This window comes from Monopterus albus, unplaced genomic scaffold, assembly GCF_001952655.1.
Source record: "Monopterus albus unplaced genomic scaffold, M_albus_1.0 scaffold263.1, whole genome shotgun sequence".
In the NCBI taxonomy this organism is placed as follows: Eukaryota; Metazoa; Chordata; class Actinopteri; order Synbranchiformes; family Synbranchidae; genus Monopterus; species Monopterus albus.
This window is the reverse complement of record NW_018128143.1, coordinates 200,491-218,686: the sequence shown is the minus strand read 5'-3', so window position 1 is coordinate 218,686 and position 18,196 is coordinate 200,491. Positions and strand designations below refer to the sequence as shown.

Sequence of the window (18,196 nt, the reverse complement as noted above, 5' to 3'; positions counted from 1 at the left end):
AAAATTGGGGACAGCTGTAATTTATCACTGTCTGTGTATAACAGGGTCCTGCTGGGATGCCAGGGGAGAGAGGAAGGTCTGGACCCAGCGGTATACCAGTAAGGATGATCACCTACCATAATTAGGCTTGTTTTTCTCTCCTCTGTCACAGAGGAAGTAACTGGTGAATGTACTCTTACTGATATGCGCATTATACCTTTTTTTTTTAGCATCAGCTATTTGTAAGCCAGGACACTCACAAAGACAGAGTCAAACATCAGCGTTATATTATGGTCTATAAGTCAAAGTGATTAGTTTTTGTCTTTTAGGGTAAACGTGGATCACCTGGTAATGTTGGAAAACCTGGTCCAATGGTGAGTCAGCATTCTTGTTTTACTCTTGTGGATTTACTGTAAACTTCAGCGAGCAACATGGCTTTATTAACCAGTTTAATGTAGCTGCACATGTACAAATGCAGGCTACCACTCACACAATTAAAAAGTTTCACCCGCAGACCTGAGTGTAATTATCACTGTTGTTGGTTAACAGGGTCCCTTGGGTCTCAGTGGCCCACCTGGATATCCAGGAACCCCAGGAATGAAGGCAAGTGCGGTCAAACAGATGGCAGATGAGGGAATTGCCCTTCAGCAATATGCTAACACTAATGGGCTCTTTTAATGACACTTCAGTGAGGACTGAACAACAGTCTATTAACTGAATAACGATTCACTTACTATTATCTATTATTACATGATCTATTACTATCATCTGCTTTTGTTTGAGATCTACTCTGCGTATACAGACTAGAAGCTGAACTGTCAGTTAATTGGTGGTTGTCATCCACAGGGACAACCTGGCCCCACAGGAGTACGGGGTCCTGAAGGCCCACAAGGACAGAGAGGAGAGACTGGACATCAGGGCAGAGCTGGACCAGTTGGCCTCAGGGTTAATTTCTTGCTTTACTTATGTTTATACATCACATACAGCACATATTAATGCATAAACCTTTTGATCTGCTGTAGTGGGAAAAATCCTCATGATCAAATGGTAATAGCTCGTTGAGTTCATCACAGCTCAACATATTGCTAAATGCACTGCTTTGGTGATCTAATCAGAGAACATTTGTGTTCAAAGGGACCTGCAGGTGGAGATGGTGGCCCAGGCGCGAAAGGACCAGTGGTATGTACACAGTCATCTAATTTGGTCAACAAAAATATTTATGATACAGATACACCGAGGTCACATATAACATGGATGAATATTCACAGGGCCATCTTGGTCCACAAGGTCCAGGCGGCCATCTTGGACCTCCTGGACCACCAGGACCTCAGGGCAGCACTGGCCAGCCTGGTATCAAAGGGCAACTGGTAAACTGGCTTTAACTTTTATAATTTCTTGAGTTTTTTAAATGGATTTTTAAAAATCTCCTTAATATTGTTTAATAATAACGTTTATGTTATAGGGAGATGTTGGTGTACCGGGATTTAAAGGAGAGGCTGGACCCAAAGGAGAACCTGTAAGTTCTTAATAGATCTGCAGAAACAACTAGGTTTTAATTTAGTTTTGAGGCAAATAGTGTAATTTATCTGAATAAAAGACACACTTGGAAATGAATACTGTTTTCATTAGAAATCTTTAAACAGGGACATGTAATATAAGGAAGGTGACAGATAGAATGCCTCTTGGTCTCAAGTATATTGAGGCTTGTGTGTCCACACTCTAGGGCCCGCCAGGCTCCCAGGGAGTGATTGGACCTCAGGGTGAAGAAGGAAAGCGAGGACCACGTGGAGACTCTGGCTCTGTCGGCCCTCCTGGTCCTGTCGGTGAGAGAGTGAGTCAGCATACTGCCTCCTACACCAACATTCCTCAGTCAAAGAGAAGCACTGCGGGGGACAGGGGCCATCGTAGCAATGAATTCAATCTAGAAAACTCATTATTGTGTAGAAAAGAAAACTCTGAAATCCAATGAATCAGCTTCGGTAAACTAGTGTGTGAAATTGGAAATGCTCCATTTGTGTAGAGAATATACAGTATGTATTCATAAATAATGGCAAATATGATAGTTAGCACTGCCATCTCGCAGCTAAAAGGTTGTGGATTTGAATCCAGTCCAAGGTAGCTGTAAACTGTTGTGTCTGTGTGGGTTTCCTCCTGCCACAGTCCAAAATGTAGGTGAATCTAAATTCTCATAGACTCTAGGCTAGCCTCACAATGGGCCTGCACAAAGTAAACTCTATGTATAAGATAGACAAATGGTGGTTTTCCTTTCTATTTTTCACACAATTATATAAGCAACCATTTCTGCTTAGGGGTCTTTTTAAATACAAGGAAATTGTCTTTACGCCACTGATCCAGTACGGTGCAAATGCAGCCAACCCTTTGTGTGAGACTACAAATATAAACATGATGTAAATTCTAACTGGATGTGATTTGTAGGGCGCTCCTGGTAACAGAGGATTCCCTGGTGCTGATGGGCTGCCTGGACCTAAGGTACAGTGCGATTTAGACTTAGATTCTAGAAAGTCCACATACATACATGTAATAATAGTGCATCATTTATTTTGCACTCATGTTATTGGCAGCAAATTGAATGTATTACTCTCTATATTTTTTCTGAAGGGTGCTCAAGGAGATCGAGGAATATCTGGCCTACCAGGACCTAAAGGTGCTCTCGGAGACCTTGGCCGTACAGGAGAACCTGGTCTACCAGGTGCAAGGGTAACACTGCAGAGCTTGGCATTTTATTGTTGAGCTATAATACCTGTTAATTCCTTCACTACATTTACTATGTTCACTTCTATCTCCCCAAGTTTGATTATTTACATTTTTATCTCTTTTCCAAAGGGTCTTACTGGTACCCCTGGAGTCCAGGGGCCAGAGGGTAAGCCAGGACCACTGGTAGGTGAAGGCTTTCTTTATACATACTATATAATGTTTTGAATTAGTTTCTCCAAGATCACTTTAAGGGTATGATAAATTATCAGTGATGGTTAAGTCAAAGTATGGTTTGCTTTGAATTAAGGGTGCCCCTGGTGAAGATGGTCGTCCAGGTCCTGCAGGGTCCATTGGAAACAGAGGGCCCACAGGAATCATGGGAGTACCAGGACCTAAGGGCTTCAGTGTAAGGCTGTGGAGTCACTCTGATCTTTGCATTAGCAGCCAGTCTAGTCAGTTTGTTTAGCTTCAGTTTTGTTTCTGATTTAAAACGTGTTATTCTCATAGGGTGACCCAGGAAAGACAGGTGAACAAGGATCTCCAGGAGTGTCTGGTCAAAGAGTGAGTACTATTATTGAATGAAAATTGTGGGGTTTATTTGTTTTGACAGCACATCTCCATTCATAGGTCTGTCAGTAAGGACAGCAAGAATACAGTTTGCATACTGAGTTAGCATAATGTAAACTGTATTTACTGACAGCATGTTCTGTCTGTTCAGCTGACTTCATTGTGTTGTGCTTATTACATTCCCTTATTGATTTTGTGTCATTTTACCTTCGCTTTGATTCTACAGCCATCCACAGAGATCATTAGTGCCATCTAAATCTAATTTCAGTTTACCTAAAACTCCCACACACCTTTATAAGATCGAGCAGACTGGTCCCTTCCAGATGTGGAATGTGCAGTTTTTTATTTGTCACTTTCTCTTCAGGGTCTGCCTGGAAAAGATGGAGAAGTCGGCCCTGCCGGCCCCCCTGGTCCACCAGTGAGTGTCTGGTTTCTCTTTTGTTATTTTAACTGAATTTTTACTGCTATCATAAACGACATCAATGTCTCCTTTCAAAGGGTGTTGCAGGAGAGAGAGGAGAGCAAGGACCTCCAGGTGTAAATGGATTCCAGGTATTTGAATATTTTTGGCTGGTAGTAAATGTGAGAATGTTCTTGTAGATTATGAAACTGGACTTGGGGAAATGTGGCAGGATGTGGTGGTCCTGGAAATAATTATACAGTACCGTAGTCTGTGCTGCAGAAGTGCTGTGATGGTCACGACTGACAATTCTTTTGTGCTTTTAGGGTTTGCCTGGAAATCAAGGCCCTCCTGGAGAACCTGGAAAACCAGGTGATCAAGTGAGTATGACAAAAATGTTAAAATTCTGCTTAAAGCTGGGTCACATATCGTTACATTCATTTAATGTTAATCAGTGTCCTAACACTTTTTACATCACTTTTTACCAATGATGGTAAGATGATGTCAGGGGTAGGACTGGATAAGTCTGACGACTTCCTACTCCATTCAAGCATGTTCTAGGTATAAGCAAATTGATATTGGATTATGTGTATGTGTGTTGCCATATCAACTGTTTTTACATGCTTGAAAGAATAAATCAAATCAAATCAAATCAAATCAAATCATTTGAACCGTCATATTTGGAGCTCAATCATGATCAGGATTCAGTTTGGACTCAACAAATAAAACCATTCTTTGTTATTGTCAGGGTATTCCCGGAGAGCTCGGCGCTGTGGGTCAGATTGGACCAAGGGTAGGTGAATTTCCCAGTGACTAACTACTGTAAATGCATTTCAGTTTGTCTGGGGCAGATAGTGATGCTGATTACCTGAAACTGAAACTGATGTTTTTTTCTACAGGGTGAACGTGGAATTCCTGGAGAGAGAGGAGAACTTGGTCCAGTTGGTCTGCAGGGACCTAAAGGAATACCTGGTGCACCTGGTCCAGATGGCCCAAAGGTACTGTACACTGCCATGAAATGTAAAGCAAATGATTTGTATTGGTCATGCAGGAGAACTAGAATTAGATCATTGATAGAGAGATAAAGACTGACCTTGGTGTTTGTCTATACAGGGTAGCCCTGGTCCTCCTGGTGCACTCGGTGATGTGGGTCCTCCAGGCCTTCAGGGAATGCCAGGAGAGAGGGGCATCTCTGGGCCTCCTGGGCCAAAAGGTGACAGAGTAAGTTCATCATTAACTTTTTCATGCTGTTGATTTTTACACATAACTGATGTTTTATAGTGCACAAAACTAACAAGTGTTTCTTGAGTGAACATTGGGTTTATTTATGTCGTTGAAAAACCGCACCCAATTTGTTCCTGTGGAAATGTGCTCTAATAAGATGTCAAATGGCTTAAAGTTGGAATAAAACAGTCTGAGTTGTCAGTCGTGTTCATTTCTTAGTTTGAACTCAGTGTCATACTGCCAGCTCTCAATAAATGGGCCTTACACTTTTTGCTCTCTTTATACAGGGAGCAGTTGGTGAGAAAGGATCAGAAGGTACACCTGGCAATGATGGCGCAAGAGTAAGCAAAACATCTTTCACTCCCTGCAGAGACATTTATTGTCCATGAACAAAGAAGTGAAATTTACGCTTGTAAGATAAAATAAATAAATAAATAAATGCAGCTGATGATCTGTTGGTGCAAGCTCCAGGCTTGTTGCACCTTGTGCATAGAAATGTGTCTACTGGTGTGATATGAAAAGTTACTCCTAACGGTGATGAGCACATATCCCCAACCAGATTTTTCTTCCTGTCAACAGGGGGCCCCAGGTCCTCTTGGCCCACTGGGACCTGCTGGACCTAGTGGTGAGAAGGTAGAGTCTTTTCTTTCTTACAAAGCTGCTATTCATCACAGAGATTCAAGGTTGTGACTGCAGTTGATATTAGGGAAGTGTCACTTCCCATGATACCCCTAGTGTTGTTAATCCTTCTGCTTCCCATTTTCTTGGCTGCACCTGAAAACATCTTCCTGCCTGTGAATGACAGTCATTGAATTAAATTGATTTTGCAACATAAAACACTGGATTTATAGACAACACAGACACGGTAAATTATAGCAGACATTATTTCCCCTACATGTGTGACTTTGCAGGGAGAACCTGGACCCAAAGGACCAGCTGGACCTGTAGGATCCAGAGGAATGCCTGTGAGTAAACCTTGTACATTAAATCTAGTTTGGTCTTGTTTTTGCACTACAGCATATGAATTATCAGTTATTTCACAGTGCTTTGACCAAAATCAAAAAATGTATGCTTTACTACAGGGATCAAGAGGTGATCCTGGCCCAATTGGTCCTGTTGGATTTGCTGGACCCCCGGTAAGTAGTTAAAACAGTCCTCCTGGCTTTATTTCCTAAAACTATTTATGACTAGTAATGGTTCTCTAGAAGGTGTTGATGGGTTCAGCTATTTGATCTGCTTCAACATTTCCATACCCACACTTTACAGGGTCCTGATGGCCAACCTGGAGTCAAGGGAGAGCCTGGAGAGCCAGGCCAGAAAGGAGATGCTGGATCACCAGGACCTCAGGGCTTGGCTGGTTCCCATGGACCTCCTGTGAGTTGCAAAGATACTACATACAAATTGTTACACCTTTTTTATGCAGATTACCTACTGATATTTTAAAGTGTTGTCACCTGTATTGTTATTTGGTTCAGTTTGGAAGGGTTTTGTATCAATTACTGCTGATTGATTTATCATCTGTTGTCAGGAGGAGTTTGTTGCAAATATGCTGCTGATAAAGGATTTTCTAATACATTGTTGTTTTTGTAGGGTCCAGTTGGTGTTGCTGGACTGAAAGGTGGAAGAGGAACACAGGGTGCACCAGTAAGTTACTGTTACAAAGTAACATGAGCACAGTTTGGGTATCACTCCTAAACATTTAAAGCAGATTTTAATGTCTGATTCATTTAAAAAAAACTATTTTTTATGTCACTTTTTTTCAAAAGTAGATTTACATTCTGTTATAAAACCTGTAAAACAGTGTGTCAGTGCCTTGTATCATTTTTCTGCTCTCACCAGGGTCCCACTGGCTTCCCTGGCTCTGCAGGAAGAGTCGGACCACCAGGCCCAACTGTAAGCATTGTCACTGTGAATGAAAACACATTCAGCATTCCAGGGAGAGCTGTTTGTCGTATAAGATTAAGATTGTACCACACCAATGTCTAACCTCTGTTCAGAGCCAGATACTTTATTAAAACTGTCTGTGAACCAAAGCTTTGTATGGAAATCTACAATTTAATCCTTCAAACTAAAAGTAAGATATAAGTTTGGAAGAGGTTCTGAATGGCTACCATGATGTAATCCTTACTGAAATCACATTACTAATATAGGAATACTGACTACAGTCTTCTTAAGTGAATCTACAGGAGACTCATCACTCAGCACTGTTTGGTCTCACTAGTGTACCTTCATGTTTGTACTGCCGACTGTGTATCTCATGACCGTAACCACTTCTGCCAGGGTCCACTTGGAGAACCTGGACCTCTGGGACCTCCTGGGAAAGAGGGTCCTGCTGGTCTCCGTGGAGACAATGGATCGCCTGGAAAGGCAGGAGAGCGAGGACCACCCGGGCCACCTGGCAGCCCTGGAGACAAAGGAGACTCTGGAGAAGATGGACCCACGGTAAACTGTTGTTCTAGTCATGGCAAACTGCCAGTTTCACACTGGGACCACAGACAAACTTTTCTAAAGTGGAATATTGCCAACAACAAGTGTCTGCTGTAACTAGCTAGGAACAAAATAGCACTTTGTTTATCCTTCTGAGTGTCTGAATTGATCTGTGCTGTTGTGGTAAAATAGTCACAATTCTAATGAAAAAGAATAAGCTGTTTCAGTTGAAACCTCAGTCGACCTATTTATGGATCTCAGCCTGCTGTTTTTATTGAAAGAACCTGATGATATCTATGGATTATACTGGTACCTCTTGAGCACATACTGACTTCAACTATGCAAAGCTGTAGGTGGTGTTATTCCCAACCAGATATATTTTATTTATTTGGAACCTCAAAGCAATAACTTTATAAGTGGCTCATATCAGTATTGACTCTAAAGATGTTCTGTGTGTCTCGATCTTGTCTTTAGGGTCCTGATGGTCCTCCAGGCCCAGCTGGAACTACAGGACAGAGAGGCATCGTGGGTCTTCCAGGTCAGAGAGGAGAGCGTGGGATGCCAGGCCTTCCAGGACCGGCGGTCTGTATTATTCAAGGCCTGATTCTACTGCACACAAGCTTCTTTCTTCATCTATATGACTAAGTTCAACACTGGGACTTTCAGTCATTTTAACATGTATTTTCTTTCTTAGTAAACACTGATGTGTGGTAGTTGTAATGGTCCTTTAACTGCTGTGTTGTGAGCTTCTTGTTTCCTTTTCGCAGGGTCCACCAGGAAAACAGGGATCCACAGGATCCTCTGGAGAAAAAGGCCCCCCAGGCCCAGTTGGTGTTCCTGGTGCTAATGGACCTCGTGGTGATCCTGGTCCTGATGTAAGTAGAAGTTTCAAATTCTTTGTGGTTCTTAAGTTGCATTACCCCATGTGTGTCTCTGATGTCTACAGTTCCCCTCATGTGTTTGTGTGTGTTTCCCAGGGCCCTGCAGGATCTGATGGCCCACCAGGAAAGGATGGTGTTCTTGGACAAAGGGTAAGAGGCAAAAAGGATTCACGTACTGTATGTGCTGTTGTACAAATATCGAGAGACTGACAGGTGTCACTTTTCTAGGGAGGCCGAGGAGATCCTGGTCCAGAGGGCCTGGTTGGCCCACAGGGACTTCCTGGCCCTCCAGGTCCTGTTGGTGCACCAGGTGATGCTGGCAGGAGAGGAGATGCTGTAAGTGGATGTTTGTTCTGGGTGATGGTTTCCCTCACTGTCCATCAGCAGGATGCAACAGATTCACACTTGTACTATGAACACATACATTCTGGGGGTGGACTTGATTTAAGCCCCGAGGGCATGTTGGGACATGAAGTGACAGAAATGAAATGATATGTAATTACATATAAGTGTGTTTTGGTGCAGGCAGAGCTCTGTGCTCTCTGAGGGCCATGTAATGATCCGACTCATTTGCAGGGCTCAAGAGGACCCGTTGGTCCACCTGGCTCAGCTGGAAAGAGAGGATTAGTGGTGAGTATCCAACTTAAAACATCATGAACCCACAATGAAAACTTTCCCCTTTCAAAACAAATATCATGACATCATGGTGTTAAATCTTTCTTAACTCAGGGACCTCAAGGACCAAGAGGTGATAAGGGAGATCTGGGTGATCATGGAGAGAGAGGGCAGAAGGGACATCGAGGTTTCACTGGATTGCAGGGTCTTCCCGGACCTCCAGTAAGTCAGTGTGATGCTCAGCAACCACAAGTTGCTTAGTGCATATTACGTACAGTATATACAGTAGTTAAACGGTTTCTCCTTCACACAACTTTAACACAGAGCACCACCCAAGTGCAGGTAGTGAGTGATTTCACTTGAGCGTCTCCTGCTCTCACTATTGCTCCTGATAAGAGAAATCATGTTTGGTTGGCTCAGCTTCTGTGTGAGAATATGTAGTACAGTGGTAACAACACTCCATCATGGCTGCATTAACAATTAAAGGTCAAACTAGGTCAGTCACCTGCTGCACCTGCCTCTAAAAACCTTTTACAGTATCACTGAAGATTCGTGACTAACTGAGCACCAAACATAAAGTTAAATAAATGCTCTCAGTTATTATTAATCGAGACTCAGCTAATCTGCTTTAGAGTAGGTGCAGATGGGTTTTCAGCTCCTCAACTGTCAGCTGAGTTTGATTCAAGCAGTCAGAGAAATAGAAAAAAAATGTCCCCTGCTTTAGGACACCACCATATGATTTGGTTGTTTACTTGAACAGTTGGACAATGCATTTGCCCCACAAGTGTCTGTGTAACTTACCACCAAAGTGTGGCCTTTTGTTTCCAAAACAGCATCTGAACAATGAGAAAAACACATTATATATCATACTGTATGTGGTATTGGCTATTGTTGATGTGGGATTTATTTCTTCTTCTAGGGTACAACAGGTGAGCAGGGAGCTCCCGGAATCGTTGGACCGAGCGGCCCAAGGGTAAATGCTACAGTTCCATTTGTCTCAGGACAAAAACATAGCTTTCTGAATTTTGCCTTTTGAAAAATTACAAAATGTCTGTCATTGGAAAAAATGCCATATACTGTATATTGTAGTTTCTTGCTAGAGTTTATTTTGTAACCAAATTGCCAGTTTTGAGGCTAAAATCTAACACTTTACTGGAATATGATTCAGGGGCCTCCTGGACCTATTGGGCCTCCTGGAAAGGAAGGATACATTGGACAGCCAGGGCCAATGGGACCTCCTGGAACTCGTGGAATCAGTGGCGAAATTGGACCAGAGGTACAAACGAGCTTCTCAATGTGTGTACAGTTTGTTGAACTAATGAAAGTGTGAAGCAAATTTACTAAGAACAGCAGGAGCTTGTATGAATTACTAACTGGTTTTCCATCTTTAGCCAGTGACTAAAAACAAAACAAAAAAAAATTACAGAAAAATAAAATTCTCTTCTACTCCTAAATCCACAGGGCCCTCCAGGGGAGCCCGGACCCCCAGGACCTCCAGGACCACCAGGCCCTCCCGTTGCTGCTATAGACGACCTCTTTGGTGGCCCTCAGGATTATGACTCTGACCCTCCCCCTCCCCCTGAGTTCAGCAAAGATGAGGCTCAGCCTAAAAGCAACTCTTCCACCGTAGTGCCTGTTGACCCTGGGGTCCAGGCCACACTGAAGGCCCTCAGCAGCCAGATCGACAGCATGAAGAGCCCAGACGGCAGCAGAAAACATCCCGCTAGGACCTGTGACGACCTGAAGAGATGCTACCCCGCGAAGAAGAGTGGTGAGTGTCTGTGACAGTGAGAAGAATGGATGGGAAATTTTCTACACTCGTCATGCAAAACAGCAAAACGAAAACACACATTAGGGATGATAAGTCCTATATGGAATCAATATGAATTTAGCCTTTTAGCCTTCTTATATTCAGCATTTATCCTCTAGTTGAATGTTTTTCCTGTCTGTCTTCCTAGTGCTTCATCATATACCAGGGCATAAGGCTCTGAATTGTTGACTAAAAACTGCAGAACACTACAGTTGACAGCATTTGCCCAAAATGCAAAGTTCTGCTACAGTACATCCTGATCATTTTGTTGTGTAGGTGAATACTGGGTGGATCCAAACCAAGGCAGTGTGGAGGATGCCATCAAAGTGCACTGCAACATGGACACGGGAGAGACCTGCATCTCCGCCAGCCCGTCCAGCATGCCCCGTAAAGTGTGGTGGAGCTCTTCCAGGAACAAACCTGTGTGGTTCGGAGCTGACATCAACAGTGGAAAGCATGTGAGCAGTTACATGTCGGTGGTGGGAGGGAGAGGGAATCAGGGTTGTGCAGTCACGAGTTCTAGTTTGTAACCTAAATGTACACCAAAATCTCTCACTCGTGTATTATTAGAAGCACATCTGGGTTTACCTATGCATTTTTTGATAAGGTGTGGGTTCTTAACTAGCTATATTTGTGTTTTTAGTTCACTTATGGCAACAAGGATCAGGCAGCAAACTCTGTCACAGTCCAGATGACCTTCATCCGCCTGCTGTCCAAGGAGGCTTCCCAGACCATCACCTACCACTGCAAGAACTCTGTGGGGTATAAGGATGAGAGGACGGGCAACTTAAAGAAAGCTGTGATCCTCAAAGGCTCCAATGACCTGGAGCTCAAAGCAGAGGGAAACAACCGCTTCAGATACACAGTACTCGAGGACTCCTGCTCAGTAAGTTACAACATTTCACCAGCAGCTTTTTTCACATATTCATTAATGGCCTCATCTAACAAAGGTACTGTAGGTACTGTACTCTGTCTCCCAGTGCTTTATTACATCTTTAAAACACTGGCAGTATCTTTTCCTTTTTTAAAAAAACAGCAAAATAATTTCCCAAACTAGCGGGACACTAGTGTCATCGTTGTGAATTATCACCCACTCTGCATTTCCCCTTTGTTCTATGATGCATTTAACCAGTTTCAGCTCATTGTGTAGGTTTTACGGACCATCTGTTGTCATCAGCTTTTAGCTAAAATCCAATAAACCGGCAGCACACTGCATGCAGCAGGGGCAGCACAGTGTCACAGTGGTCAGCACTGTCACCTTACAGCAGATCTGGGCTTGAACCTCTGGCCTTTCTAAGTGTAGTTGAAATGTTCTCCCTGTGCCTGTGTGTGTTCCCTCTGGGCACTCGGGCTTCTTTCCACAGTCTAAAGACACGCAGCTTAGGTCAATAGCCCATGGGGGGGGGGGGTCCGACATTAAACACTAGATGCAGTACCAAACAGCAGTCAGACACAGTTAGTAGTTTTTACATATTATATGTGTGATGCAGTGAAGCAGGATCCAGCACAGAACACACTCTCTGAAACACTGATTACTGTTTGAGGTGTTCTGCTTTCTGTTGGAGAACTGTGAAACTACTAAACTTCCTTTTGTCTCCATTTCACAGCAAGCAAATGGCAAATGGGGCAAGACAGTGTTTGAGTACAGGACACAGAAAACAGCAAGACTTCCCATTGTGGATATTGCCCCTGTGGACATTGGTGGTCTAGATCAAGAGTTCGGCATCGATATTGGGCCCGTGTGCTTCTTGTAGAATCGTCAGCAGGGATGCGTCGAGGAGAATCCTGAGACTATTGAACTGACAGCTGACACGATCAGCCACATTGTACATACGAGTACTGAGAACTATTCTGGCCCTGTGGCAAGATATTTATTGTGCCTTTTGACCCAGTTCAATACATAGATTTGTAAGTTTAGATGAATGTTTGGAATTTACATAAGAAATTTGGTAAAAATCATAATCATTCCTTTGTCTTCGTGTCAACATTTGCCATATGGTTCAAATATTTCAAGTTTGGTCCAAGGAGGCTCCCTTTATTTTTATTTCACAAGCCATTGCCAAAGATTTTTGAATATACAACTTTAAAATGTTAATTGTAACTGCTGTTCATAGGCCCAGAAGAATCCCACCACTACTCATTTTTACTGATTTGTCTGTTCTTTTTTATGTTAAATGTTTGAATATAAAACAACATTGTGGTGCTATTGAGGAAACAAATACAGCTGATGATGCATTCACCAGCACAGATATTTTAAGACAGTTTTGATGAACCAATGTATCCAGTTCTTTTAAACTCTGTACCAACCACACAGAACATTAAAGACACATTAAGACTGTCAATTCCTCAGTGTTACTGTAGCTACCTCGTCACCGAAACTGAGAAAATGATGACAATACATGTAAATCATTTTTTTTTTCCACAGGTGCTGTTTTGTAAGTAGTGTGATCCTTGTGCACGTCTCCCAGCTACACGGTACAGGGCAGGGTTTGGTGATCAATAAAAACCTTTCTGTCAAAGATGGAGAGATGAACGAGGTGTCATATGAGTGGTGTGTGTGGTGATTTGTAACTTTTTATTTCCAATCCTTCAGCTTCAGTATCGTACAGTAAAAGGTAGCACAGAATATTTTATTCTTATGCATGTCATTTCCCTCTTTGCAGTATCTTGGACTTATATACTCCTGAAATCCTTTTATCATCTGCTTTACAGAACAAGATGGCTGTGAATGCCTGTTTGCTTTGTATCTCATGCTATGCAATTAAACAAAATGCTTGTTAATCCCCCCAAAGCTCTCGTCATATTACTTCAGGTAAAGCTAGGTCTTTTACGCTTGTTATTTTGCACACAGACTTAGATTTTTATAGTTAAAAAAAGTACTTGAGATAATTATAGTTGTTTTTAATGTAAGCTGTTTGTTTTAAATCTGTATGAATGTGCATTCAAGTAATACTATTGTGACCATCTGGTTTATATTTGAATATATTTATTACAAGATGTGTAAAAATTTGCAAGACCTGACTGCCTGCTAACACCCCAGAGGCAGAGACGGGGAGGAGGAGAAGGAGGTGGGGGGCTTTCCACACTGGAAGCAGATGCATTTCATCCTTTGAAAATAAATATTGAAAATACTTCTCTCTGCCTGTTCTTGTCTGAGGAGAGTTTCTTAAAAATCAGTACTATAATAGAGTAATGTCAATCTGAACTCGTGAGGCATATAAACAGAAAATCAGTGAAGGTAGGAAAATGTGATACCTGACCACAAGATTAATATCAATGTAGCTGAGTAAGCAGGACAATGGCAGAGTGGACTGTTCCTGAAACCTCACCCACATTACAAATCTCACAAGTATCTGCAAAACATTCAAATGAGAATCCTGAGCCATGCTAGCAGCTCTGTGAGGCTGCTTTTACACACAGCAGCGCTTTGAGCTACATGCTAACGTGCTCACAACATGCTGATGTTTAGCAGTTCATATTTAGTTTAGCATGCTTTGCAGGTACAATATGTGGTCATAGGGAGATGTTATTGTAATACATTTGATAGTCTGGAACCACCAAGCGTGGGCTCTAGCAGCCAACGTGGCCACACTGATAGAGTGGGTCATTCTGAATCGAAGAGAAAACATCTCAAACACAAAATCAATAAACAACAGCTGAATAAAGTCACACAAGAAAAAAATTACATGGCAGAATCAATGAGTTACATTTTCCAGTAGAATTTTCTTTAATAACTGTAACAGCAAAGTCAATGCAAAAAAGGTAAAACAACGCCAATAGTACGGTGCATGGACAGAGGCTGTCCAAAAAGTGTCTTGAGCTGCAAGAAAAGAGGAGGCTAAAATGATGATAATATAAAAGTATGACAAGTAAATACTGAAATGGCAACTCAGACTTGTGAAATGCAAAGAACAAAAAAAATCTAAAGCAATAAGTGGAAAGTTCAGTAAAGCTGAACAATATCCATCTGGATTAATTGGCTACATAACGTGTGACTTCCTGTTGAGTAAAGCTATGTGGTGTTATGGGCAAGCTTGTGTAAATGATACAGATTCCATGTTCTGGCCAGCTTGTGTTTAGCATCCAAACAGGAATGTGTCAACAATACAGAATTCAATGGATGCATACACACAAACTCCCCTAGGAAAATCCTGCCACATTGTACCATGGAACATATTAGAGTATTTACATCTCTCACTGCCTGTGCAAGCATAGGTACTCAAAACTACTCCTTCTATCAAGTTCTTTTTAAAAATACAAAAATAGTTCTTTTTCTATAATGGATTTGAGTTTACCTTGAAGTATTGAAAAACCAATCTAAATGTAAATGTATATAAACCTCAAGATGAAAACGGTGACATCCTGACTCGACTGTGGAGTGAAATTTGGCACTTCTTCATACAAACAAGTTAAAAGTACGTGACAAAGAGCATCTTCTTGGCATCAGCAGCGGTTGTCTAGCGGGTCCAGAGAGAAGACGGTGCCCTCTAAGGTTAGTCCCATTTTGAACCCCTCCTGGAAAACAGGCCAGACAACAGCTGTGACATTCAGCGACCACACACATTGACTGACTCTCTGTGAGATTACATTTCCCAGTGTTGTTGATAAACAGTGTGATTGAAAGGGAAAAAAGTCCACAGACCTCTGAGGTTTAAAAGAATGAAATGCCAACCAAAACAAAGACTACGACACTGCTTCTCCATCATGTATTACACACAAGATCATAAACAACAAGGCATGCATCCAGATGGAGGAGGCACTGACACATTTACAATGGCAAGAAAAAGGTAATGAATCATCTGCATTTTGTATACATTTGTCTTAAACCAAGAGTCCATTTTAACTAATAACACAGAGACCATTGGATTGTCCTAGTTCATACCGTACACATCATTCAATCTTTATCAGTATAGGCCAGAAAATCTATATGAACCATTAAGCTAATGACAGTAACGAAGCGGCTGGGATGAGAATCAGCACCTCCAAATCCGAGGCCATGGTTCTCAGTCTGAAAAGGGTGGCTTGTTCCCTTCAGGTTGGTGGAGAGTTCCTGCCTCAAGTGGAGGAGTTCAAGTATCTTGGGGTCTTGTTCACGAGTGAGGGAAGGATGGAACGGGAGATTGACAGGCGGATCGGAGCAGCTTCTGCAGTAATGCGGTCGATGTACCGGTCCGTCGTGGTGAAGAAGGAGCTGAGCTGTAAGGCGAAGCTCTCGATTTACTGGTCAATCTACGTTCCGACTCTCACCTATGGTCATGAACTTTGGGTCATGACCAAAAGGGCAAGATCCCGGATACAGGCAGCCGAAATGAGCTTTCTCCGCAGGGAGGCCGGGCACACCCTTAGAGATAGGGTGAGGAGCTCGGTCACCCGGGAGGAGCTCAGAGTAGAACCGCTGCTCCACCACATCATGCGGAGCCAGCTGAGGTGGCTCGGGCATCTCTTTCGGATGCCTTTTTTCCCCCGGAGGAGCTGGAGGAAGTGTCTGGAGAGAGGGAGGTCTGGGCATCTTTGCTTAGACTGCTGCCCCCGCGACCCGGCCCCGGATAAGCGGAAGAAAATGGATGGATGGACAGTAATGAACGCTAAATGGAATCAGGAGTTTGAAAAGCAGGATTCCAATCAGTGAAACCAGATTTGAGCTGTGGTTAGAGCCACTGACGCAACAGAGATCTCAACAGACCTGCGATCAAGAACTGGTGATCTGCATAAAGATGGAAAGGTTCAGACATGGCACATATAGCATGGAGTCCATGGCTCGACAGCACAGAGGAAGCTGCTGTTCTCCAAAGACACCCTGACACTCCCCCTGACACTTCGGGGAAAATGTTTTGTGGACTGATGAAACTAAGGCTGAATTGTTTGGGAAGCACATGCAGCAGTATGTCTGGTGTAAAGACATAACAACATGAATATATTTTCCAAACACGCACCAGAGCTGAAGGTGAAGAAGAGGGGTCCAAATTTCCTCCTGAACTTTGTGCAGCTTGTTTGAGATTATTGGTGCTTAATAGCAGGCTCAACCAGTTATTTATTCTTTTTCCCACCAGCACTGTGGATGTTTAATGAGTATGCTCAGGTGTTTGTGTGTTATTAGCTTAAGCACATTGTGCATCTCACACATTTTAGGACCAATTAATGCAGGAAACCAGGTAAATTCCAAAGGCTTCACATACTGTTTCTTGCCACTTGTAATTGTTAATGTGCTCTTTACTTGTAAACTATTATTAAAGTAATGCAAAGGTAAGTGATATATAATGCAGCTCTATCACTTGTATCTGTAAAACAAACATTTAAGCAAACAGTACACGATACACACACTCACTTTAGGTGCCAAGTCAGTTGTTGGCATAAAAGAGAAAAGAGATGCTCACCAGCTACAGAGCAGGACAGCTGAGAGAATAAATAAAGTGCTGACTAATGACACTTCCACAGATGTACTATGCATCACAGTGGACTGTAAATGTGAGCGCATGCAGCAGCGATCAAAGCATGCAAACACAGTGACACGGACAGAGAGCAGAGTACCAACCATCTCTGACGCTACAAGTGGAAAGGACAAGAGATGAATTCAGCTGTTAATAACTAAGAGAAGCTGCAGGAAAGGTTTGCAATGCAAAGAAAAACTGTGAGAAACATCGCCTCCTACTGGCAACGCACTGCAATGGCTCATCAGAAAGTATCAGTTGTAATTCAAAACCTGGGAATTTTGTTTCACAGAGAAAGATTGAATGCTGAAACTGAACAATTAAAATGATTAAAGTCCGGCCAAGCAGTCTTTACAGACACATTAATATGATTGATTCTGATATTAGCTACCATCTACGGCTGATTTTAACTGTATGAAAAGTTTCTCACTCAGCCCATTAAATCTCTGCAGCATCTGAAGCCAGACACAGTTACAACCCCAAATCAGAAAACGTTGGGACGGTATGTAAAATCTAAATTATAACTGAGCCTGCATTACACTGAAGACAATACAGCAGCACATTATTTGATGTGATACAACTATCCATGGTGTTTACTTTGATTAAATCATGAGCAATGACAACTGCACAATACTAACTGAATGTTATTTCACTGAGATAATATTAGCAACGACATGAAGCGGCTAACGCCGGTCACCTGACTACACACATTAGGCCCATGCTAAGGACAGAAAGCTCCCACGTTACACTCTAAATGAACCTGAGTGCAAGAGGGGGCGGCTGGACTGTGACACTTAACTGTACTCTAAGTTATTTACAGCTGCTCGCTTACAGTTCACACCAGACCAATTAAGACCAAAGTGTCCAGACATGACTCAGCAGCAGTGCCCACCACTATTTGACAATTTTATTGTCAGGCTCAGCTGAGTCATCACCCATGATGCACAAAGCCTTTGTTCATGTAAGCAAGGGGAACATTTTCATCTTCAAAATGCTGATATGGTTAATAAGGCAGACAGGAGACCACAGTTTAGCTAGAAACACAATATGGAGCAATCAGACGCAGACAGGTGCTCACCTGCATCTCATCCAGCTTTGACTGGATATCTGGAGGGAAGTCAGCTGCTCCACAGGTGAATGGGTCAAACGG

General features: G+C 42.6%; 1 protein-coding gene and 1 long non-coding RNA gene across 2 annotated transcripts in view; one reads left to right on the top strand and one right to left on the bottom strand.

The window, feature by feature from the left end:
* The window catches only part of col5a2a (collagen, type V, alpha 2a), a 41,841-nt gene extending 27,611 nt beyond the window's left edge, over positions 1-14,230 (top strand). Inside the window, exons 16-54 of the mRNA XM_020621601.1 lie at positions 45-98; positions 309-353; positions 529-582; positions 826-924; positions 1,114-1,158; positions 1,248-1,346; positions 1,442-1,495; positions 1,703-1,810; positions 2,416-2,469; positions 2,599-2,697; positions 2,824-2,877; positions 3,002-3,100; positions 3,202-3,255; positions 3,626-3,679; positions 3,760-3,813; positions 3,988-4,041; positions 4,410-4,454; positions 4,561-4,659; positions 4,775-4,882; positions 5,173-5,226; positions 5,465-5,518; positions 5,797-5,850; positions 5,968-6,021; positions 6,152-6,259; positions 6,476-6,529; positions 6,725-6,778; positions 7,166-7,327; positions 7,787-7,894; positions 8,080-8,187; positions 8,290-8,343; positions 8,422-8,529; positions 8,770-8,823; positions 8,923-9,030; positions 9,728-9,781; positions 9,977-10,084; positions 10,270-10,579; positions 10,895-11,076; positions 11,262-11,504; positions 12,226-14,230. Of these exons, the coding sequence (XP_020477257.1) occupies positions 45-98; positions 309-353; positions 529-582; positions 826-924; positions 1,114-1,158; positions 1,248-1,346; positions 1,442-1,495; positions 1,703-1,810; positions 2,416-2,469; positions 2,599-2,697; positions 2,824-2,877; positions 3,002-3,100; positions 3,202-3,255; positions 3,626-3,679; positions 3,760-3,813; positions 3,988-4,041; positions 4,410-4,454; positions 4,561-4,659; positions 4,775-4,882; positions 5,173-5,226; positions 5,465-5,518; positions 5,797-5,850; positions 5,968-6,021; positions 6,152-6,259; positions 6,476-6,529; positions 6,725-6,778; positions 7,166-7,327; positions 7,787-7,894; positions 8,080-8,187; positions 8,290-8,343; positions 8,422-8,529; positions 8,770-8,823; positions 8,923-9,030; positions 9,728-9,781; positions 9,977-10,084; positions 10,270-10,579; positions 10,895-11,076; positions 11,262-11,504; positions 12,226-12,372 (3,510 nt within the window). The 3' untranslated portion in view covers positions 12,373-14,230. The remainder of the gene's footprint in view (positions 1-44; positions 99-308; positions 354-528; positions 583-825; positions 925-1,113; positions 1,159-1,247; positions 1,347-1,441; positions 1,496-1,702; positions 1,811-2,415; positions 2,470-2,598; positions 2,698-2,823; positions 2,878-3,001; positions 3,101-3,201; positions 3,256-3,625; positions 3,680-3,759; positions 3,814-3,987; positions 4,042-4,409; positions 4,455-4,560; positions 4,660-4,774; positions 4,883-5,172; positions 5,227-5,464; positions 5,519-5,796; positions 5,851-5,967; positions 6,022-6,151; positions 6,260-6,475; positions 6,530-6,724; positions 6,779-7,165; positions 7,328-7,786; positions 7,895-8,079; positions 8,188-8,289; positions 8,344-8,421; positions 8,530-8,769; positions 8,824-8,922; positions 9,031-9,727; positions 9,782-9,976; positions 10,085-10,269; positions 10,580-10,894; positions 11,077-11,261; positions 11,505-12,225) is intronic.
* Positions 14,231-14,321: 91 nt separating this feature from the next.
* Positions 14,322-18,196, bottom strand: LOC109972621 (uncharacterized). The gene is made up of 2 exons (XR_002276718.1): positions 18,125-18,196; positions 14,322-15,133 (listed from the first exon to the last, which is right to left on the bottom strand). It is a non-coding gene; the product is annotated as an uncharacterized LOC109972621 (long non-coding RNA).